This window comes from Coenobita brevimanus, chromosome 6 (assembly GCF_032717465.1).
Source record: "Coenobita brevimanus isolate Jiangsu-jjx chromosome 6, ASM3271746v2, whole genome shotgun sequence".
Classification (NCBI taxonomy): domain Eukaryota; kingdom Metazoa; phylum Arthropoda; class Malacostraca; order Decapoda; family Coenobitidae; genus Coenobita; species Coenobita brevimanus.
The window spans coordinates 60,409,154-60,433,511 of NC_136959.1; the positions used below are offsets into that span (position 1 = coordinate 60,409,154).

The 24,358-nt window shown below is 42.2% G+C and overlaps 1 protein-coding gene across 11 annotated transcripts in view; it reads left to right on the forward strand.

The window, feature by feature from the left end:
• The first annotated feature begins 395 nt into the window (after positions 1 to 395).
• Fas3 (fasciclin 3) overlaps positions 396 to 24,358 on the forward strand; it is a 73,820-nt gene continuing 49,857 nt past the window's right edge. For all 11 annotated transcript variants that reach the window (XM_080272500.1, XM_080272535.1, XM_080272549.1 and 8 more), the window contains exons 1-4: positions 396 to 722; positions 17,908 to 18,050; positions 20,231 to 20,405; positions 23,527 to 23,711. In XM_080272500.1, the coding sequence (XP_080128626.1) occupies positions 611 to 722; positions 17,908 to 18,050; positions 20,231 to 20,405; positions 23,527 to 23,711 (615 nt within the window). In that variant the 5' untranslated portion in view covers positions 396 to 610. The remainder of the gene's footprint in view (positions 723 to 17,907; positions 18,051 to 20,230; positions 20,406 to 23,526; positions 23,712 to 24,358) is intronic.

The following is a 24,358-nucleotide window of genomic DNA, read 5'->3' on the forward strand; positions in this document are numbered from 1 at the left end:
CACTAACTCGATTGAGTGGGAGGTCGGAGAGGGAGGTGGGGACCCTAGGGGCATCCCCCAACCCCCCTCATTCTCTCCTCACTCTTCCCCCTCTTCCGACGCCACCCTTCACCCCCACCTCCAACATCCAGCCGAAAAGTTGCCATTTATCGCCATAAATCCCCTGAACTTCCACTTGTTTTGCGTCGTTATTAGTGCAAATAGGGACCATAGAACGCTTGATTATTTGAATTCTGGATAGGAAAGAGTGTATGGAGATGTATGAGGGATACATACGTGTTGAAAGAAAATGCTTGTTGTTGGAGGGTGAGTGGGTGTCGCGTTTTCTAGCGTACCTGCCCGCCTCTAGCCGTTGCGCTCCAGCCCAGGCTCAGCCGAGCCAGTATACCTGAGGCAGTCGGAGAGGAAGGGTGTGGGCCAGTCATCGCTCTCCCCTAGTGGCCTGTGTTGCTAGTCGGTGATGTGTTGGTGATAAATGGATGTGTCTCTTGCCCTTGCCAGTTCGCATTTCTAGGTGGTAGGAGAGCAGGAGAAGAGAGAGTGGCCGTGTGGTGGGAGTGAGGTAACTGGTGTGGTGTTGTGTTAGTGTTGCGAGAGACTTCAATAGGCCATGTGCAAGTGTTCCTTTGTGCGCGTGGCCTGGCTGGCTGGCGCCCTCCTGGCCCTCGCACAAGCCCAGCAATACAACGTCAACGAGCCCAGCGGGGATGTCCAGTTCGACAGTAAGTATATTGGCAGAGTCACTCCTTAATCCCCTTCAGTTGGATGACGTACTTTCATCTTACTGCCAACTCAGCCCTCCAGTCCGATGTCTTATTTTTATTTCATTCCTACTGCCTTCAGACTATTTCCTTCAGCTTCAGGGAGAGATCAGGTTGTGAAGGGGGTAATGGAGACAGTATACCTCCATCACTGGTAATGATACCTCCAAATTTAACAAAATCATCAGGAGGTAGCAACAGTACCCAAACACGTCATCGGATTGAAGGGGTTGACATTAGGGATAACTCGATTATTTTTTATTTTCATCCACAGCCACCAGACGATTTTGTTCAACTTGAGGGTATTCTAGTAGCGAAGTGGTTAATGAATACTACACCAAACCCCTCTAGTTCCAGGTCTCCCCAAAAGCTGCATAAAAACTGGGATAAAAACGGCTAAGATAATAAAATGCAAAGATAAGCCACTGGATTGGAGTTGATTCAGTAATAAACCCCTTCAGAGGATGTAATATTTTGTGCTGTTACCAGTCGATTTTTATTCAACGTAGGTGGTAGGAGATCCTCAAGGTGTTGAAGAGGTTAATGGAGTTTTTTTTTTTTTTTATGCAAGGAAGAAGGAACCAAAGGCCAGGAGCCCACCAAAAAAAAAAAAAAAAATACAAAAGAGAGCCAAATTAGATCCGTTCATCTAACCCCCATCACTTCGAAAACGCTGTCGTGATGAATACAGATTGGCAGTTTGAAAAAGAAAAAGATGTTACGACAGAAGGGGTCAGCAAGTTCAAGGGTAACTGCATAGTCCCCAGAGATTAATGTATTCAGTATTAAAGGTACACGAATACAGGTGGCCAGATAGTTTGTTTATTTACTTATGTTCGGTATTGGGATCATTGCCTATAGTTCGTTTATTTTAACTTGGTGGAGATTTTTGTCCTTTTGCAGCTTAGTTACCGTAGCCCAACCACAGACTGCTATACGTCTTTTCTGTAGCACATCTTCGTGACTAGCATCATATTCAGCATTCAAGATGGAGAGATGTAAGTTTGGAATCTAGTTAAAGTAAGAAGAGTACAATTAATCATGGGGACGATCTCATTATTGAAAGTTAATGAAGGCTAGATGTTATCCCCACTTCCAAAACTCTTCTGTAAGCAGAAAAAAAAAAATACATTACCGGTATATTATTCCGTTGAAGGTGTGTAGACCGCAAAATCAAGCTATTCAATCAATAATGAGAGAGAGTGAGAAATTAAAGAGAGAGGATGAACAATGAGATAAATAAAGTGAGAGACTGACTACGCTTAAACATAAAATGCTCATGAGACCAGAATCTTTTTAATATTTTTCTTAATTACTTTTTATTGAAAACGGGAAACATTGCTATATAATTTTATGAGGAATGTATAACCTATGGATGACAGAGGTAGCTAATAATTTCCGTTCGTGATAATAGAATAAAGGAAACAGGAAGATTGCGATGGGCAATGAACGGAGAGTAAATCTGCCTTCCCCACTCCAGATTTCTAATGTTAAAAAGGTGAATATAATAAAGCAGATGAATGGAGGACACCTGTAATCTGGTTCACGGATTTTTTATTTAATATTTTCCTTTGTGTAAAAAAAAAATAAAAAAAAAAATAAAAAGGAGAGAGATCGTAAAAATTGAGCATCCAGGATAAGAGAACAAACAAAAGTAGAATGTCAGAATTTGGAAACACAAAAGGTCATAATTATCTGACATGCCGTAAAACGGATAATAGATGGACAGGTAAGATAAGCCTACAGTGGCAACCCAGAGATGGCGTGAGGGGACTGTTGGATAGAAGCAAGTCCATAAACTTGTAGGCAGTTGAAGTTTAGAGGAAACAAATAAGGGAATGGAGGGCCAGTCTTCTTATGTACCAATGCGAATTGATGAATTTAATGTAAACTTGCAGAAACTGAGGAAATATTTTACGAAATGTGAGCTTGTAATGAGAAACGTGAAATACATGGAGTCTGGTTAGTTTGCTATATGAAGGACATTACGGTTGTGAATAATCGCTGATACAGCAAGTCAGCATGGGCCAGTTGGTCAATACCAGTTATTCCAGACAGGGTCTATCTTGGTAACATTTCGTCTAAAGATTTCTTGAAGAGTGTAGTTTCAGGTTCCAGTTACGATTACATCACGTCTGATATTTCACTGTACGAAACCTACAAGAAATTAAAATAATGCAGCACTGTGGAAGAAAAAGGGGAGGGGGAGCGGCATTTGCACAGTCCGTCTAAACGGTTGATTGGTGCACAGTGATACAGGCAGGTGCAATATATAGTATTTAATCTTGGTAATTAAAGCAAGGAATCGATACAAAACAACTTACAGCATCGATTTTTTTTTTTTTTCCCCGTAAGTGAACACTTGTCTACCAGAAACAAGGGGGGGAGGGCGCACGCCCCCTACGCCTTCTCCCAAAATCCGTGCCTATAAAGAGCATAGAATTATATGGGCACCATACACTAGTATAGACAGATCATGCGATACTTTTTTTTTTTTCCCTGGTGAACTTTCTCTAAACAAATAGACAAATGGTGATGGAGTTGCTGGGTTCGGTAGGCCTACATGTTTAGTACCGATACTTAACAAATCAAGCCGACAACAAACTTAGCTGGGTTAGGCAAAGGATATACCATTTCAGAATCGTTAGTGCTAAGGAGTTGTTGTTGTTGTTGTTTAGCCCGGTTTTTCTGGTCGAGCAGACCCGTCTACCACAGGTAAGCAACGGCTTCTGTGAGGCTGTCCTACAGATATAGTACAATATAGAAACACTGCAGAAAACTAGGGCCCCTTGTGATAGACAACACCTCGCCAAGATCGGACCAGGGTACGTCCCTACAGTGAAGTGCAGGGAAATATAAGGTTTGTCTCCGGGGCGTACACCGCAACTGAAAAGAAACGTATCGCTTAAAGACTCAAGTTTCTAAACTTAATGAGTATACACGTTCATCCTTGATGTGTTAGCATTCACCTACTCGCATTATTATCAGATCTCCCATTATAGCCCCAGTATTTCAGGATTAAAAATAAATAAATAAAGGTAAATAAATAAAACGATGCGGTAGAAGAGAGAAACCTGTAGTTTACACAGGAAAAATCATCCAGTATATTACCCCTCACCTAAGAGTCCCGGGTTCGATTCCCGGCATAGTGGTAGTATACTGGAAGATGAGGTAGACTAAGCTGAAGTCAGTGAGGCATTAAATGTCTAGGACGAGGCGGGGATGAGACCTTGACAGTGAATGTTGGCTCTGCTCGGGCATCTCCACCCCCCCCCCCAATCTCTCTCTCTCTCTCTCTCTCTCTCTCTCACACACACACACACACATACACACACACGACAGTAATTTAATATGTTTGATCTTTCTTTATCATCGCAAGTACACTGTGCAATGGAATGCAGGTTAATCACATTGAACATTATTTTGGCTACTTGTGTTGCCTAAAAGGACATCCGAAATTTCGTGGAGTTGTTCTTCCCTGGAAATTCCTTTAGGACTAGTAATAATAATAATAATAATAATAATAATAATAATCTAGCAGGAGCTTTTGTCTTACTGTCTTGTCTGGACCCCCGGGATATAAGTACTCGTGGGAATATAAGTCAAGGCTAAGCAAAGAATGGCTTTCACTCAGGACCCTCGAGACAGGAGAGAGAGAGAGAGAGAGAGAGAGAGAGAGAGAGAGAGATTAATACAGTATACGATTTGGAAACTTAGGAAAGGACAACGAGAGCTATATACAGGTATATTGGAAGACCCCCCCCCCCCCGTTTTTTTCCCACTGTCAACGTTCCTGTCTACCACGGTAATATTTAAAACTTTGCTATTGACCCCGGTTGGAAGTCCCTGTCTACTTAAAACACGTCAGTTAAAACCTGTCATTACTCCTCCTCCTCTCTTGTGTGTAAAATGAAGGAATCTTTGTCGGTCTCCTCTCTCGTGTGTGTAAAATAAAGTGATCTATTTTGGTTTGTAATTGTATTGGAGGTTTTTAATTGGATGCATTTATCAGTGGTTTGTTCATGAGTTTTACGAGTTTAATTTAGAGTTAGACTTCTGCCAAGACTTTACAAGAGCCTTATGTGACACCATAATTTCCACGATCATGAACTTCCATACCCAACTACAGTTTATATTCTTTGAAGTGTATTACCTATGGATTGATTGGTCAGTGTCTGTTACTCTTTTCCTTTGTGTTGCTAATACTTGTACTTCTCCGTTGATCACTTTTTGTTTGGCTGTCATGAGATCATTTTTCGATATGGGAGAGCTAGGATCTGATGTACCGCGATTAAAACGGTAAAATTGAGCTAACTTCTATTTATTGCTCATGTGCTACTCGGTCCAGGAGAGAGACAAGATAGAAAAAGTATATAATTAACCGTTGATTGATAGACATACTCTTAGCTCGTCTGTATCACGCAGGCCAGACAGGGGATCGTATTAAACTTAGGAGGGTTTCTAGAACGGAACCTTTTATTTATTTTTCTCGTAACATTTTAATAATCATGTTTTTATCATTTATGTGCATAGATAAAGACGAGAATATTAACATGCCATACAGAGATTTCAGGAAGAGGTGTTTGGGAGCCTTCTAACCACCAAGAAAGCAGATCGGCGTTTAAAATAGTGTGTTCTCTCTAACCTGGCAGAGATCCCCAACCCCTTTCAGTTTAGTTTATCGCCAAGTGTAGCCTAGTGAGGTTTGAGGATTAATTTGACTTATAACCAAGGATACTGATTCCCGCTTTATAACGACTTGGTATATTCGTTTTGGAAGTGGCTCAGTTCCGTCAGATAAAAATAGACTAAATATACATGAACAGCAAGGTGATTGAACGGGCAGACGATTCAGATTCGGTCATTGCACCCCGTCAACGCTTCGGGCCTTATAAAAACAGGATCTAGCAAACGGAAAAAGAGGAACATCTAGTTAACGGAATCGCACGTCATTGCCTTGTGGGTTGAGCTGATAAATATTTGACCTCGGCTGGAGAAGGTCACGGCACGGCGGGGTATGCAGTAGACCGGACGTGGTTGAGGGTATATTCTTGAACCGTCTTGGCCAGTTGCCCAGGACGTTGCTTCTCCTCCCCCCCCCTCCCCCCACATTTTTTTCGCTGCCTACCTTGCCTCTCATACCTTTGGCTTCCTCTCTCCTCACTCCCTTTCCTTATATTCCTCTCTATCCTTACATTCATCTCCTTCATTCCTTGTCTTCCTTACTCGAGATCTCTCCTTCCCCTGCCTCTCTTTAATCCCATGCCTTTCTTTCCCATCTCATTTCATTCCTTTCATTGTCTCCTTCATTCCTTGGTTTCCTTACGTCCACCCTCTTCCCTCACGGACACTCTTTACCCTCTCCCCTCACCCCTAGTCCTTGCCATTTCACCTCACTCCACTCCTCCCTCTCCCTCATTTTTCCCGTCCCGTACGTTCACCCCAGCCTCACTTACCCCTCATTCCCCACCTTTCCTAACTTGTTTTCCCTCACATTCCGCGACTTTTCCGCTCACTTCGCTTTTATCCTCCTCGCTACGCTTCTTTAAAATCTTCCAGCCCTCTGTCCTCTTCTGTCTCACTTTCCTCATCTTCCCCTCGCTTCCCATCTCTCCTCACCTTTCCCCTCTACCTTCGTTCTTCTCCCAGTCCGTCTTAGCCGTCCTCCCCCAACCTTTCTTCCTCCCTACTCCCTTCCTCCCTGCTCCCTTCCCTTCATTCTTCCTAGCCCCATCACTGGATTCCCCACCTCGATACTTTCAGTCTGCCCAGCATTTCCTTCGCCTTGCATTCCACTGGATCATTTTCTCAACGATTTTAAGCTCTATGTGATGTGTCCCCTTTTCAACATACTTTGAACATACCTATTTTTTTTTTTTTTTTTTTTTAGGGGGTTTTGTATATACTCTGGTTTCCAGGTTGATAGGGATGATTGCGGAAAGCGCCCAACTTGGTCATAGATGTTTTATAGTTATCCGTCCACATAAAGTACAGCTAGACTAATTATTTTTGAATGACAGAATCAGTACAGTTAGTTATCCAGTCTAATTCCATAGACACACACACACACACACACACACACACACACACACACACACACACACACACACACACACACACACACACACACACACACACACACACACACACACACACGAATCTATGGATAAACTTAGCACCCTTCCCCCAGTCCTGCATTCTAATGCTTACCCCCCAAACCAGTGTACATTAAAGGCATGGCATATTTTAACGCTACATACATTACTGCTCTCTGCGCATTATATATCAACTAAACTATAAACCTTACTACTGTACCCTGAGACAGTATCCATGGGACCTTCTTTATCTGTACCCCATCGTCACATCCCGTCATCTCCGGCGTGACCGAGAGAAAAATACGCGCCCGCAGCTTCATTTGTGTTTTGTAACCCCTGTACTATAACTGTCTTTTTGTATTATGTAGGCTACCAGTACAAGAAGTCCTATCATCTCTCCTGATATATTTTCTCTCCATGGAGTTACTGCTATATAATTAACCAAATGCTCTGTATATACGCTAGTTATTACTGTTTAATTGCTGCGGACTAACTAGACGATTTTGTTAAATTGAGAGAAACTGTTTGTCACTCTCTCTCTCTCTCTCTCTCTCTCTCTCTCTCTCTCTCTCTCTCTCTCTCTGTCAACAACGTGAGATAGATGTATATTAGCAGAAAGCTTTAATGCAGATTATATAACAATAGATTTATACGAGGCATTTAGCTTCAGTGTTGCAAAGCTGTGATACAAGATTGTAAAGTTGCATAAAGCCATTGTGCTAAGCGTGGGACAAAGTAATTAACAGAGAACTACATTGCTGAAAGTGCTGAATTTACGTACGTACAATACTGCAATTGTGTATTAGTGGGTGAAGGAGGTTAGGATGTGCAGGGGGATAAAATTGCACTAAAAACGTTGAGTCAATCGTAACATAGCATTGTGAGGTATTTTATTAGTCCAGTGAAAGCTGTTTAACACGAATTAATAAGCAATTTTACCTGTTGCACTCGTTATGCGATACGGTCAAATTGCATAAATCATCGAGTTGCTATAGGTTGTGTGAGTCACAATTTTCATCAGTGTAAGGAAGTTGTTTTGTTTTGTTGTTTAGTTTCGCCATGTGGAGCGAATGGAGAGTGAAAGATTGGTTAGGGGAGTATATGAGTGGGATGGAGGGGAAGATTGAGGATGAGGCGTTAGGACAGGGTGGAGAGGTGTAGTGTATATTTGAATTCTGATGGTGTGAAGTGGAGGTAGGACAGCATGATGACTGCGAAGGTAACATGGAGGCGATTTATTCATGCTGTCGGGGATTATGACTTGTGGATATAGATAAACGGTTTCATATAGGAGTAAAGCTTTCACAGTATTTTGCTCCAGTATTGCAGTAATGATGCAAGATGGTAAGGTTGCGAAAAAGTGATTGAGGTAGATCAGCGTGAGGCGAGTTATGACACCGTGGGGTTGGTGGTGCAAACGTGATTGATTAGTACAGAATAAACTGGTGCTGCCATTAGGTAACGACTTCCAACCACACGCCACACCACGCACCCCATAACACGCAAACCAGCCTTCAGTTACCTATAGGCCTTTCACGGTAACTTGGCCCAGCTCTTCGTTTTTTGTAGCTTAATTCACATAGCTCATTGGTAGAGAAACAATGCTGTGACTCGACATTCTTCCCACAGCACCTCATCATGACCAACATCATATTATAATGTCAATCTAGCATTACAGTTGAGCATTCAAGATGGAGAGATGGCAAGTTTAGGCCAGGTTAGAGCAAAAGCAGTATAGGTCTTTGGTTATTTTGTCTTTATCCCCATTTGTAGGACAGTTTCTGTTGACATGGTGATTATTTTTGTCTTTTTATTTTATTCTGGCTTGTTTCTTCTGATGTCTATTTTATGACCTGTTATTCTAACCTTGACGTAGTTTCTTTGGTTTATTCTTGCTCTCCAGGCGACTTTATTCAGCTTATGGCAGATCTCTTGAAGGGGGTAAGTGAGGCTGTGCGGTACCGTATCTCAGCTGTTCTTTCCAAATTCTCAAAAGCCGAGAAAACTTTTGATAACAAAGTATAAAACGTCCTTGGATTGAAGGGGTCAAGTTCAGGGGGTGTCTTGGGAGCCGCCATGCCTTGGTAGGGGTCACGAGGCTTGTTTGGTCCGGGTTTATGTCCAGTTTGAAGTTATTAGTGCCTATAGTTCTTCCACATCAACTTGACGGAGATACTCGTCCCATCGCAGCTTCTGTCCCTCAGCTCGGTGGCAGAATAAGACAATACTAGGACTGTGCATCCTCTCCATAGCACTTCTTCGTGATCAGCATTATAGTCTTGACGTTGGCTTTTATTACAGATCAACATTAAAGATGAAAATGTCAGTTTTAAATCAACATTCTTCACTTTAACTAAGCTTAAAATTGCCCTCCATTTTTTATAAACGTTTTGAAAGCTGTGTAGTTGAATCAGTAAGCTTATTTTTACTTATTCATTTACTTATCTACCTGTTTATTTATTTATTTATTTATAGAGGTAATGAGATCCAAACCCAAGCCGAGTCTCAGGTGTGGGTTCCGAGTGCATTTTCTATTTAAGTATAAAAATTGCCAGTCGGATGTAATAGAAAACGGGTAATGTAAACAGTGGGTTCCGGAAATGATTTAATCTGGTGCATAAAGGATCATTTTAGATTTTATTTTGCTGGATTTGAACCCTCGATTTTATTTTATTTCGCCTCCAATGTGCCCTGAGTTTGTGATATTATTTGTGTGTGTGTGTGTGTGTGTGTGTGTGTGTGTGTGTGTGTGTGTGTGCGTGTGTGCGTGCGTGTGTGTATGTGTGTGCGTGCGTGCGTGTGTGTGTGTGTGTGTGTAGGTAATGTACACTATTCCTTGGCTGCATTATACCTGACTCACTTAACACCATTGTATGTCCTGAGATATTGATGCACACACACACACACACACACACACACACACACACACACACACACACACACACACACACACACACACACACACACACACACACACACACTCTCTCTCTCTCTCTCTCTCTCTCTCTATGATAGTCCCCGCATTGTTACATAGCTACAACTCGTAATCTGTGCCGCGTCTCCACCTCGCCATTTCCTCCCTTAAATCTGAGTCAACCAGTTCTTTCCTCAGCGTCTTTCTTCAAGCCAGGCATCAGCGTTCAGTAAATCTTAGCTTATACGGTACAGGGAAACTTTTTTCTCTAATATATACAGTTTTTCGTTTGTACTTGATTATTCCCGCCGTCAGACAATCGCTTTCAGTGTAGGGAAGATTTAATAGTGAATAGAGTAATGGATTGTGTCTGACCAAGGTGCCACAGTCCCCCCTCCGCCCTGCTTTATAAAATCTAGTTGTGATGTCATCGTACTCAAGGGAATATAGACATGGTTCTTGTAAATTTTGTCACTACGTCCAGGTCATAAACTCTGCGGACGTGACACAAAATTTCATGCTGGGACTCTGATCATAAACTCTACGGGGCCTTACACACAAAATTTCATGCTGGGACACAGATCATAAACTCTACGGGGCTTTACACACAAAATTTCATGCTGGGACTCTGATCATAAACTTTACGGGGCTTTACACACAAAATTTCATGCTGGGACACAGATCATAAACTCTACGGGGCTTTACACACAATTTCATGCTGGGACTCTGATCATAAACTCTACGGGCATTACGCACAAAATTTCATGCTAGGACTACAAAGACACCTTGTTTTAGTGTAAGTATGGGACTGCATGGTTTCACTGTATATTAGGTGCTTGGGATATAACTGTATGAAATAGTGTTTAAATACTAGTGCAGCTACCACATTTTCAGTTCCCAACAACTTGTGGGTCGTGAGTGTAGGCTGGCTGTATATAGCCAACGCGACCTCCCCTCATTGTGAAGTGTAAGATGTAACCAGTTTTATTTATACACTTTATTTTAATGATGTCTTGAGCGGAATCGTAACCATATTACTATTGTTGAAATTTGTCTCAAAGCTTGAACTTAACAAGTATCATATTCCTTCAGTAGGCTTCCGATCGATGGTTTCGATCAGCTTAATGTTACCGACGCGATTTTGTGCTTATTTATCGTTAATTCAATACCAGTAGTCATATATACCAACATAAGTCATTAACTTCATATTGTCCAGTGTCCATACCGTACTACTATTATGCATAAAACTCTGCGGACTGAACGCATAATTACTCACATTCGTAGTTTCAACATATACTTTACGAACGTTCAGTCTCATCACTCGCTACGACGCATATTTCTCAGCAGAATAAAGTCAATCGATTGTCTGTAGGTAGCCAGAATAATATAAAGAATAGTAATAAAGCCGATAAACTCCTTCACTACCTTGACGTCTGTTTCATATTGTTTGTAATTTCCTTTCAAGCATCCTGTAAACTAAATTAAACTAAATGAGCCTGCTGATCTGTTACGTAGAAGAAATTATATTAAAGTAGTAAACAAGAGAGTGAAAAGTATTTAAAGCTTTTCCGTCAAAATTGCCGTACGTTGTTACCAGATCACAGGCCTATATGGTAAAAGAAAGTTTGAACCGAACTTCTGCTGTGGAGTGTATCATATTTCAGACTGGAGGGGTTAGATAGTCTTTATTAACCCAGTCTGTACGAGAGAATTTCCCCAAGTTGATTAAAACCGTCTGAGGTGGCAGTAATACACTAGAATATGTAATCTGAAGTGGTCGAGTATAGTTGTTTCACAGTACACTGGCTGATATTTTCATTCATTTGTAGCTTATTTCACATAGTTCGGGGTAGAAGGCAATGCTGTGCCTCTGCATCCTGCCCATAGAACTTCTTCGTCACTAGCATTATATTCATATTCTAGAGTTACTATAGTGTTACAAAGCAGCATTCAAGATGGAGAAGCAGCAATTTTAGACCATGTTAGAGAAAAAAGTGTAGTTTATGTATCTTTATAATCCTTGCTGCTACCAGACGACTTTATTCATCCTATGGGAGACCTTGTAGTAAAGGAGTTTATATATATATATATAAGTCTGTTGAGTGTTGTAGGTAAGGTGTATGGTAGAGTGTTAATTATGAGAGTTAGAGAGGGTACAGAGGGAGTGATTAGTGATGAGCAGTGTGGCTTTAGGAGAGGGAGGGGATGCGTTGATCAGGTGTTTGCTGTGAGACAAGTGTGTGAAAAGTATTTAGCGAAAGGCAAGGATGTGTTTTGGGCATTTATGGATTTAGAGAAAGCGTATGATAGAATTGATAGGGAGGCTTTGTGGACTGTTTTAAGATTGTATGGACTTGATGGTAGGTTACTAAAAGGGGTGAAAAGTTTTTATGTAAATAGTAGAGCGTGTGTAAGAGTGGGAAATGCTGTGAGTGATTGGTTTCCCGTGAGAGTGGGGCTGCGACAGGGATGTGTGATGTCGCCTTGGTTGTTTAATATTTACATGGATGGTGTTGTAAGGGAGGTGAATGCAAGAGTTTTAGGTGGTCTGAGTCTGGTAAATGTTGATGGAGGAGAGTGGAATCTGAAGCAGCTGCTTTTTGCAGATGATACTGCACTGGTGACTGATTCAGAGGAGAGATTGAGACAGTTGGTAGAGGAGTTTGGAAGGGTGTGTGAAAGGAGGAAATTGAAAGTAAATGAGAATAAGAGTAAAGTGATGAAGTGTACGAGGTTGATAGATGGTAGGGGGATGAATATAGTTTTGAATGGTGAGTTGCTTGAGGAGGTAGATTGTTTTAAATATCTAGGGTCACATGTTGCTGTGGATGGAAGAATAGATGCAGAAGTGAAGTTTAGAATAAATGAAGTAGGAAAGGTGCTGGGAGGAATGAAAAAAGTGTTTAAATGTCGTTCGCTTAGAATGGATGTAAAGAGAAGGCTGTATGAGGGTGTTGTGGTACCGACTGCATTATATGGGGCTGAAACATGGAATATGGGTGTAGCAGAGAGGAAAAGTTTGAATGTAATGGAGATGAGATGTCTGAGGAGTATGTGTGGAGTGACGCGTATGGATCGGGTGCGAAATGATGAAGTGCGAAGGAGAACTGGAGTTGTTCGGGAGATGGCTGGTAGAGTTGAGCAGAGGGTGTTGCAATGGTTTGGGCATATGGAGAGAATGGATAATGAGCGATTGGTGAAAAAGATAACTAGATCTGATGTGAGAGGTGTAAGGCTGAGAGGAAGACCACGAATAGGTTGGATGGACAGTGTGAAGAGAGCGTTGGATGCGAGAGGGATGTCTGTTGAGCAAGGAAGAGTGGCTGTGCGTGACAGAAATAAATGGAGAGAAATTGTGAATGAATAAGTGATGACGCAGCCCTGAGGGGATATTCTCCCGCATTTGGTCTGATCAGCTAGTCAAGTCAGGTGCGGGTAAGGGGATGGGTCTGTTATGATGTGGCAGGGGTAAACCAGTTCTGCTGTCGGGCCCTGCTGCTGATGTCACTGATTGCATTGCCCAGTTGACCCTTGTGCGGTGTGGTGCGGTGAGGATCTGTCCGTTCTCCCCTTTGGGGCTAAGATGCGAATGAATGTTTGAATGGATGAGTAAATGGAGAGTGAGTCGTCCTGTCTCGGCTACCTCCCTTTCCTTGGGGGAAGCAGCCTAGGTAGATATATATATATATATATATATATATATATATATATATTGTACATTCTTTATATATGAGCCCTCCATTTCGAGAAAATCCCAAAAATCTTTAAAATATCGTCAGAAAGTACCAAGAATAAAGTATAAACTGCCGGTATTTCACATCATCAGATTGAAGGAGTTAAAGCTACGTATAACCTCCCCGCCCAATCTGAAAAATTTCATAAATCTGAATGACATTGTCTACCAAAATAAATTATAAAACCCTGGTGCCTCGCGTCATCAGCTTGAACCGGTTAAAGCCTATTCCTAAATCCAAGCTTCCCCATACCGTACCTTGCTTGAGATAAACCATTGCGATAAACCAGGGTAGGCCAGCACAGAGAGGAAGCAAGTGCGTGTGTGAAAGAAACTCAACACCGCCTTGCCAAACTCCGCTAAACTCGTGTTGCTTTTGTGGCGAAGAAACTATTGTCCTCGACGCGTGGGAAGTTACGGTGAAAGTGAAACAAACCTCCCCAATTTCCCAATACCTCCCTCCTCCCCAGTTCGCCCTACTCCCCCCACACCATTTCCCCTTACTCCTTCCATCCCATTTCCCCCTACTCCCTCCTTCCCAGTTCATCCTACTCCCTCCCCACTCCTCGCTCACCTCCCTACTTCCTCCTCCCTCTACTTCCCCCACCCCCTACTTCTCCCTTCTCTCGTCTCCCCTTCTTCTCCCGTCTCCTCTTCTCTCATCTCCCCGTCGTCTACCACCTACCTAGTTTTCCTCCATCCCATTCTCTCATCTACCTCACCTCCCTCCTCTCTCGCCTCCTGCCTTCCTCCTCGTCTACTCATTCTACCTCATCCCCCATTTGCCCCTCCTCCCGTCTCCTTCATCCCTCTGCTTTCCTCCACATCCCTCCCCATTTCACTCTACTCCTCCTTCCTTCTCATCCCTCACCTTCTCTCCACCTTTCCTCCTCTTCCTTCTCCTTCACCTTCACCTTCTTTCAGACTGTTCCTCCCCTTCCTTCTCCTTCACCTTCACCTTCTTTCAGACTGTTCCTCCCTCATCTCCTACGTTCTTTCCCATCGTCCTTCCTCCTATCTCTTCCCCCACCTTCTCTCCTACCTTTCCTCCTTCCCTCATCCCACATCTTTCCTCCTCCTCCTCCTCCTCCCAAACCATCTCTCAAAGCTTTCCTCCTCCCGTCACCTCCCCAAGACGTATCAAGGTGGTTCATCGTTTTTGCATCCAGTTGCTGTCGTCTTCCTCATTTTTTCCCCTCACGAAGCATCTTATGGCTTGACAATGAGGTTTTGTCTACAGTGTGGCCTTGGCATGGAATGTATACACATGCCGGATCCCGTGTGTGTGTGTGTGTGTGTGTGTGTGTGTGTGTGTGTGTGTGTGTGTGTGTGTGTGTGTGTGTGTTTTAACGACTTTCACTCTTTTTACGCTGCTTTGTCAGTAATTGTTCCTGAGGCCTTTGTTTTTGCCATGTTGAAGGATTATGTATTATTCCACTTCTTAACACTTTTTAATACAAGGTAGAAGTAATTATCTTCGTATTATCAAGTGCTTAACTGATTTTTCTCCTTGTTAGTCTGTACAACGAAACACAGTGAATATATCAGTGTAATAAACGTGAAAATTCGTAGTATTCTTTTAGGCTACCCAGTCTATGATTCGATGATGCAGTGTGATTTACCAGTTCGGGTTTATTAAGTTCATTTCTTTACCCATCCTGATCCTGTTAGTTTATTATTTATATATACCTGCAGATTTAACCAGTTCCATCCATCTTGACACTGCCGGTGTGTTCAGGAAATTTTTGCATTAGTAGGAATCCCTTAGCTATCCTTATGAAAATGCTGCCATGACAAAACATCCACATGATTTTCTTTTTTCTTTTTTTCTGGAGATCATAAAAGAACATCAGCAGAGGACATAACCCACACGCGATACACCCCGTTCACACACACACGGTACACGCTACAGATGACGCCGGTAGAGGAAATTTGTTGCACTGTGGTCATCCGTGGTCCTCTGCGTAAGCATGGCGATGTCCTGACCACGGGAAACAGCTACAGGTCACATCAGTATGGTTTTAGAGTGGCCTTCAGCACCGTAGCGTGTACAGTGTAAGTGTGAACGGGGCCTTACTATAATGCTACTGGCTCATCTTTAGGTTATCAGCAAGCACAGTCCCCCCCCCACCCCCTCTCTCTCTCTCTCTCTCTCTCTCTCTCTCTCTCTCTCTCTCTCTCTCACACACACACACACACACACACACACACACACACACACACACACACACACACACACACACACATGCTAAGTGCAGCGTCGTGATATGCACAACAAGAGAGTTTACTTCTACTAGCACGCCGTAGGAGATGCCCACTTAACCTACTCGTTAGAAAGAGAGAGAGAGAGAGAAGGAGGGGGGGGGGATTTGCTATGGCATTTATAAGAAAGACGGGGAAATTAAAAATAACAGTGACCTTTTCGGCTTTTAAAATTCTCACCACGTAGCTCTTGCACCAACACTGTGTTTGCGCAGTAACTTGTTTACGTCATTCCTTTTACCTGCGATTGTTGTTAATTTTAAGACATTGCTGCTGAAGATGACAATATATACGTTGCACATCTTCATAAAGGAAACGTGGGCGGGGTTTGCATTTATTTGTGCCGTGTTAGTTTCATGTGTGTTGCTGCCTACATTACATAACAAAGGCCTCACAGTTTAGCAGTTATGTTTGTCTTCCTGGTATTTTACGCGTGAAGTTTTTTTTTTTTTTTTTTCATCATTGTATTCGTGCTACGAATTAGGCTATGTTCACAGTAAGCAATTGTCACTTGTTCCTTCCCCTCCCTTCCCTTTTTTTTAGAAGTAATTTTAACCTTCCCAAGGCCACCGTCTCTTACAGTATGGTTACATGTTTTATTTGACTTGAGTACATATAGCGTATACTTTATACATGGCTGGTATACCAAAGTTGGGAGAGGTTTTATTTTTATTTATTTATTTATTTATTTTTTTTTCAGCCCAGAGATGATTCTTATTGATGTTTCAGGGAGGAAAGTGAAATTCAACTCTGTGTAATAGTAGCAAGCTTTTGTTAGCTACTGTACCCGTAATTTTTTTTTTTTTCACCTGTCCTTACGCTTATCAGAGTTTTGCCCAGACATTCCAGGAGATATTTATATTTGCTTCAACACGGAGATGTCTTCTAAACAGGGTGCAGTTAAAGGTTTTTCGCCTTATCATCAGTCTCCTCTTACTGACTCCAAGTCATGGTCTCCTTTACACCATGCTCCCAGCTTCTCTCTTCGTCCCACTATTGCGTCTCAGTTCCTGCTGTGGTACTTCCATGGTCACTGCCGTTCTAAACTATCTGCTTGCATCCCTCTACTATGGCGAGCGCGTACGCGTAGCACTATGACAGCACGCTCTCACTCCTGATCTGTCAAGCGCAATAACGCAAGAGTTAACTGTTACTCTGTCATGTATGCAACAGGTCAACTCTGAAACTGTCTTCCTTAGTCTGTATTTCCCTCTGTTTACGACCTCCAGTCTTTTAAATTCAACACAGCGTTTCCAGGGATCTCGAAATGAATGGATCTTGAATTTGGCTCTCTTCTGTATTTTTCTAAGGAGCAGCAGCTATGTCAGAGCATGTCGAAATAACGTATGCCTTAGCTCCAATTTTAGTAGGTCGGCACGCTGGTCTTGTTTTCATAATGGGCAATCAAGAAGGTAATTTGTGATGCTTAACTGGTTGAGGTAAATGTTTTGCTTTATGGATATGTCATTTTAGTGTGTGTGTGTGTGTGTGTGTGTGTGTGTGTGTGTGTGTGTGTGTGTGTGTGTGTGTGTGTGTGTGTGTGTGTGTGTGTGTTTTATTAGCACCGTACAGCATTCTAGGTTCACATGTACTGTATGTGCGTGTACTCCACCGTTAAAAAAAAAATGTGATAATCTAACATATTCCCGTTAATATTTTGGGAATACCTGCTCGTGGACTCGCAAACAATATGTATTAAGGGGTTTCCCTCTGGTAGGAGAGCTGCTATATCAGCCCGACAGTACCATCCTCGTGCTGGATTAGGCCTTGTCCAGACCCTTGAGCCATTTTGATCTTATCCCTAAAGAGAACTTGAACATAAAGTTAAGCTGACCAGGCCTGAAACAGTAGGTAAATAGACTGTGCCATGTTCAGCGAGGAAAGATACTTTTTCAGATACGGTACCATTATCTGTTCACTTAGATTGTATTCATTTGTGTCTGAAAATTAATGTACCGGTATTCACCATCTCTTGGGAAAAAATACTTAGTTCCTTGAGGAGTGTACCGTGTTTATCAGCACACAGCATTGCACAGATGTTTTAGGTAGCTCTCGGTTGTGATCTGTACCCTATGCTTGTTTTTCAGCATGCAGTGCTGTTCTTTACGCACCCCCTTTTTAAACCTCCGTCTGCCATTTCAGGTGCGCGGGGTTCAGACGTGTCCCTCATCTTCGACTACTCCGAAATCGTCGTGAACCCCGGGGAACAGTTTAACCTTGACTGCGGGGTGAACGGGGAGAGCCGGTACTGCATCTGGGAGAGTGAGGGAGGCAGGATACTACAGGTGAGATTGTTATGTGGGTTTTATTTCTCCTCTCCTCTCTCTCTCTCTCTCTCTCTCTCTCTCTCTCAGTAGCAAGAATAAGCATTGAAAAGGAGGTATCGTATTAAAGGTGATAAGCCGTAGCGTAACTTTTTTTTTTTTTTTTTTTTTTTTAGCTTACTCCCGCTAGACTTTTTTTTTTTTTTTTTTTTAGCTTACTCCCGCTAGCCTTTTTTTTTTTTTTTTTTTTTAATTGTCTGGGAAGATCCTCTGACAGTGCAGCTGTTAGAAATAATCTCCATTCAACGATCCCACAGTTAATAGACAGCCACCTTGACCTTTCGTCCTCTCACCATTCATACCCTGAGTTGTTTAACCTCTGTCATACAACTCCAGGGGAGAGAGAGAGAGAGAGAGAGAGAGAGAGAGAGAGAGAGAGAGAGAGCAAACACAACTGTCCTGCAACAGGGACAAGATTCACCAACGAACTTAAGGTACTGTATATTCCTTGTCGTGGAAGTATTTGTTTTAGAGGAAAGACAAGGAAAAGGGAGTGCAGAAGCTTTCCCAGTCTCTTTCCTGTTACAAAAACAAATAATATTTAAAGAGGAATGTTATCGTAGATATTATCGGTTTTCTGCAAAATGAACACGGAAAGGAGGATACAGAAGCTTTCATTTTTTTCCTGTAAAAAGGGGGGGGGGGGATAAGTCATGGCACTGCAGGAGGAATGAAAAAAAAAAAAGCATTCGGGAGCCGAATGCCAGTCGCCCACCAGAATATGCTGTTGGCCAAGTCCAAGATTTTGGCCGTATCTTGATACCCGGAAGGTATCATGTTGATAGCTCAAGCCGTTCATGAGATATAATGGTGCTTAAGTTGGGCGATAAAATCTAGATGACCTTTGGCAGCCATTTTGGTGACCTTGACCTTGACCGCGAGTGCCCATTTTTGAACTCGTCCAAGATTTTAGCCATATCTTGATACCTTGAAGGTCTCATGTTGATAGCTCTAGCCGATCAGGAAACTGGTGCTAAAAGCGGGCGATAAAAACTAGTTAACCTTTGGCAGCCATTTTGGTGACCTTGACCCCGGGTGCCCATTTTCGAACTAGTCCAAGATTTTGGCCACATCTTGAAACCCTGAAGGTTTCATGTTGATAGCTCAAGCCGTTCATGAAATATAATGGGAATACACACACACACACACACACACACACACACACACACACACACACACACACACACACACACACACACACACACAGGCAAAAACATTATCGCGCCGCGCTCTAAAGACGGGCGATAACAAGAAGAGGAGAGTACACTGTTCCCCCCTTCCCCCACTTTTTTTTTTTTTTTTTTTTAATTGTCTGGTTACTGTTGGGAATCTATCTTAAATAGGCCCGTGCGTGTTTATTCCCCCCCCCCTCCCGTCTCTCTCTCATTGATTGTTCATTTGATTTAATAACTACTGATGTGGCTTTAACAGTATGACGATATCAGTTTTTGCTACCACCGAACAATTTTATTTAGCCAAGGAGAGACGTCATGATATGAAAGGGTTAGAAACTATATCAAATGACGTGCAAGTAAAACTTCATACTTAAAATTAAAGATTATTATCAATGGCATACCTACGGGGAACGGGGGGGGGGGGTCCTGCACCCTACTGGCACCCCAGTTGATAATTGGGATTACTGGTATTTAACGCATTAATGCCCTGCCTTCTTGTGTTGGGGATTTTACTGGAAGGGTACCGTGCTTAGCAGACCACCCTCCTGCTATCAGCTTTATAGTGCAAAATTCTTAGGTCTGTACCCAGGGGTTTCCCCATTTATTTACCCTTCAAATGCCACATTCTGTTCTTTTTGAAGAAATCTGAGCACCTGTGGGTTAATGTGTGCTCCCCCCCCCCCACACACACATAGAAATTGACCTCATCTTGACTGCCACATTTACATATACATTGGCTATGCCAAACATTTTCTTGTAAAAACATTTTAAGAAAAATCAGCCATTGGTAGGGTACAAAATTGATGCCATCTCAGTCTCCCTACTGGAGGATTGTTACTGCAGGAGAGCAACCTGCAGTCCACTGGGTTCACAGTGTAGATGAGTCTAACAACAACAACAGCCAGTTAGTACACTTTGTTTTTAGTTTTAATGCATCCAGTACTTGATACCTGTTTTTCATTCCAGGTTGAGGATGTGTACAGCAATGTGTATGATGGCATCAGCAAACCAGCCAACACTGTTGGAAATGAGTGTGGCATTGTAATAAACTCCGCCAACATTGAACATCATGGACACTGGACATGCAAAGTGTTTGTTGTAGGAGACTCCTTAGTTGGAAAAAAGAATGTCATCGTTACAGGTCAGTGACTGAAGTGTCTTCAAAAGGTTGTGTAACTGGAGTGCATTTGTTCTGACATGAATAAGTTCTCTAACCCCTTTTAAAAAAGTCAGTTGATGCCCATTTGTATTCAGATTGGAAAATTAACTTGACTGGTAAACAAGGAGACTCATTGTTACCATATAACTAAAATATTCAATTTCATGCAACTACTACTTAGTGCAGGTACTGAATTTGTGCAAAGACTTGCTTCTGTCAAGTGCAACAAACCAACTAGCATATGTCTATGTTAATCTGTTAAGTGCTAGTGTATTCGAGAAGCCATGTGATTTTTGCTCATTACCATTGGTGGTGTTAATAACCAAAAACCAGAAAAGGACTGCTGTATGCTTCGGTAGTTAAGTTAGTGAAACTGTTTGATAGTTGGAGAAAATGTAATTTTCCCCTGCATTTATGGTTTAAACCTCTTTACACATTGGCGAAATATCAGAAATATTTGAGTAGGCATGACATAAGTCAGCTCTATATAAGCAAATTTGACATAATTCCTTTTTCCCAGGAATGTCTTTAATTTTGTGTTGACTCATGGCCAGATTTTAGGATTTAAAAACAATCTCAGTAATGCCTTCACATGGAGATGTTATTTTTTTCTGGACAGTGTTAGATGTTCAGCTTTGGTGGGATGTCTCTGGTCCGCTGTGGCTAGAAACAGTCTTAGGAACCTCTTCAGCTCAGAACAGCTTTCATTTTATTTTGGCCAATGTTGTTTTTGGCTTTAGGGGTTCAGACTCAAAATACAATAGACCCTTGCTGTAACAAGCCTTGATATAATGGATTTCAGATTTAACGAACACCTCAGAGCTCACCGAACTTTTGTCTGCTATGACAAACATTGCTTATTAAATATGGTGCATTGGTTAGCAGTACATGAATTTTCTACAATTTTTACTTCAACCAGGCCTGAAATTGCCCTCTCCCCATTGTGATTGCTGAGTTGTAAAAACATATTATAGTAATACGATACTAGTCGTAAAGAAATGTTTATGACAAGGATTTGAAATAAGCAGCAAAAGGGTGAAATTATTGGCCAAGTTAATGTAAAATGGGCATAGTTTTAATTTTTAGTACTACATCATGATATTGTACTCATTTATTTTCAAACATATTTGAAATCTCAGCTATGGGGAGTGGGGGACCTCAGATTTTAACTAACTTTTGGCTTTATCAAACCAGACTACCCCCAGTTCGTCAGTTATAGTGAGGGTCTGCGGTACATCTATCTATCTATCTATTGCAGACTCCTCAGTCCCGTACGGGTGGCCACAAACAAATTGCTTCCACGTCGCCCTGTCCCCCGCCATTTCCCTGCCCTGCTCCCAACTCACATCCCCCTCTCTCATATACCTCTCCACTCCATCCCTCCATCTCATCCTCGGCCTCCCCCTCCCTCTCCCCCCTTCCACCACACTCACATACACTCTCCTCATCAGTCTCTCACCCTCCATCCTCTCCACATGGCCAAACCACCTCAGTATGTTCCTCCTAATGCTTCCTGTCACATCCACATCCACACCATAATGCTGTTTTATATCCTCATTTGTCAGCCTCTCTCTCCATGTGACTCCACAGGCTCCTCTTAAATAATTCATTTCCACTTCTCTCACTCTTGACTTGTGTCCTTCCAACAACGTCCAAGTCTCACTTCCATACGTTAGAGTTGGTATCACAATACTGTCATGTAATAACGTTTTCACTTCCATGCTTACTTCCCTGTTTCTTATCACTGCTTTCAAGGAACCAGCAACCTTTCTACCTTGTTGTACCCTTTCAAGCACTTCACCCTCCAAACTTCCATCCTTACTCATCACACTCCCCAAGTACTTAAACATACTCACATTTTCCATTTCCTCACCATCCAACCTCACTGTATATTCACTGACTTCACCTCTCTTAAAGACCATCACCTTACTCTTCCCTACATTCACCTTTAGATTCCATTTTTTGCACTCTTCCAAGCTCATCCACCAACCCTTGCAGCTCCCCTTCATCTTCACTTAAAAATACAGTATCATCTGCAAACAACAGTACAGGGAGTTTCCAAACACTACCCTCTCTCACTAGGGCCACTCCAACATCCACTGCCCTACCTTGTATCTCTTTTATTACCCCATCCATGTACAGATTGAACAACCATGGAGACATGACATACAAATGCATTTTTTTATAACTGAGTTGAAGTATTTCATTATAGGTATTATGCTGACATCAGTATGAGTTGAGTATTGAAAAATATTGAAGTAATTGAGCTACAGAATCAGAGGATTCATGGAATGCCAGTACTGTATAAAGATGGTTGGTATCATAAGTGAATGTATGTTGATGTTTAGAAATTCAGGCTAAAGTATTGAGATAATTATTCTGTGTCTTTGTGGGTGGGAGGTGGTAGGGTTCAGAAAGGAAGGATAAGGAAAAAAACACAGTAGTGGGAAAACTGATCAGTAGCATGCCCATTGGAATGGGCAGCACACTCATTCAGACAATATTTAAGCTCCCAGAATCCTGGCTTCACCTTCGACACATAGGTCCTCAATCACTGATCAGATTGAGCCAGTCTTACAACTGTCGGTCGAATAGGGGATGCCATACCCTTGTCATACCATCCTTTGTGCGGTTTTCATCCAGCCAGCTTGATCTCTTGTCAGTTCCCTAGCCTCATCAACCTCCATCCCTCTCTTTCTCACACACTAGGTAAATAAGTATGAATGGAAATGCACATAACATATGATGTCTCAGATGACAGAATGGTTCTACCCAGCAAGTGTGGCAAGAGGAGTTTATTCATATGAGGCACATAGAATGGATTGCATATGCCTGTAGAATGAAGACAAGATTATTAAAGTGAATGATCAATGAATAAATGGCCCATATCACTGGCTACTCTTAATATAGTACAGTAATTCATCTGTTGATACAATTTCCTTCTGTGTTCTAGGTCTCACCCACCCCTTTTGTTAGTAGGAAATTGTGTTAGAATAATGCCTAGGGAAGCTTTTGAATCATGTCTGTTGTAATGGTAGTGCTATTTTATGCTGCTGATTGTGTCATACTTTGTTTTGTATCCTGACATCCAGTTTCTTTCCAGTGAGACCAACCAGTCCTGTCCTGGAAATTGACAACCAGAGGATCTTGAGTGTGACGAGTACAGAGAAGACTGCTATCAAATGCTCAGTGGCAGCAGCACGTCCAGCAGTCAGCATGCGATGGTTCCTTGGAGAACGTGACATTACTGTATCTGCAGAAACAGAGGAAACGCCAGCAGATAAAGGGGTAGGTAATGCTTTGTGTTTGTCCACAACCGCACTCCATCCTTAGGTGGGAAAAAAAAAAGAAATAAGGATGATGATGATGATGATGATGACACTTTGTTTGTTGGTTAGAACACCCCAGCCCAAGTGACAGTTTTTCAGAGGTTCAGTCTGGGAGATGATTGGAGGCTCTATGATCTCATGACCCTTAGTTTGTTTACTCCCTTGGTGAGAGGAAGGTAAAGGACAAGGTTGAAGAAACATCAGGGGAACAGTTATTGGCATCTCATCAGAAACACACACACACACACACACAGACACATATACGAACACACTACTGAACCATCAGTTTCCATTTCCCAGGCATTACACCAACCTTGACTTTCGCTTTCTCCTTGCAAGAGGGCATAGAGAAGCTAGAAATTGCAACTAAATTGTGTATGGTACCCCACAGGGGCAATTCCTCTCCTGCAATAGACAGGTCTGTTCGATTAGACAAACTGTGGTTGAGCAACACCATCAGCAACACCGTAATCATTATCCTTTCTTCATAAATTTCTTCCAATCCAGTAGACTTGCTCACCTATGATACAAAATTTATTTGAATTAAGTTGTTCTTATTTGTTCAGTTATTCAGCACTATCATCACCCAGATCTTGTTTTCTACCA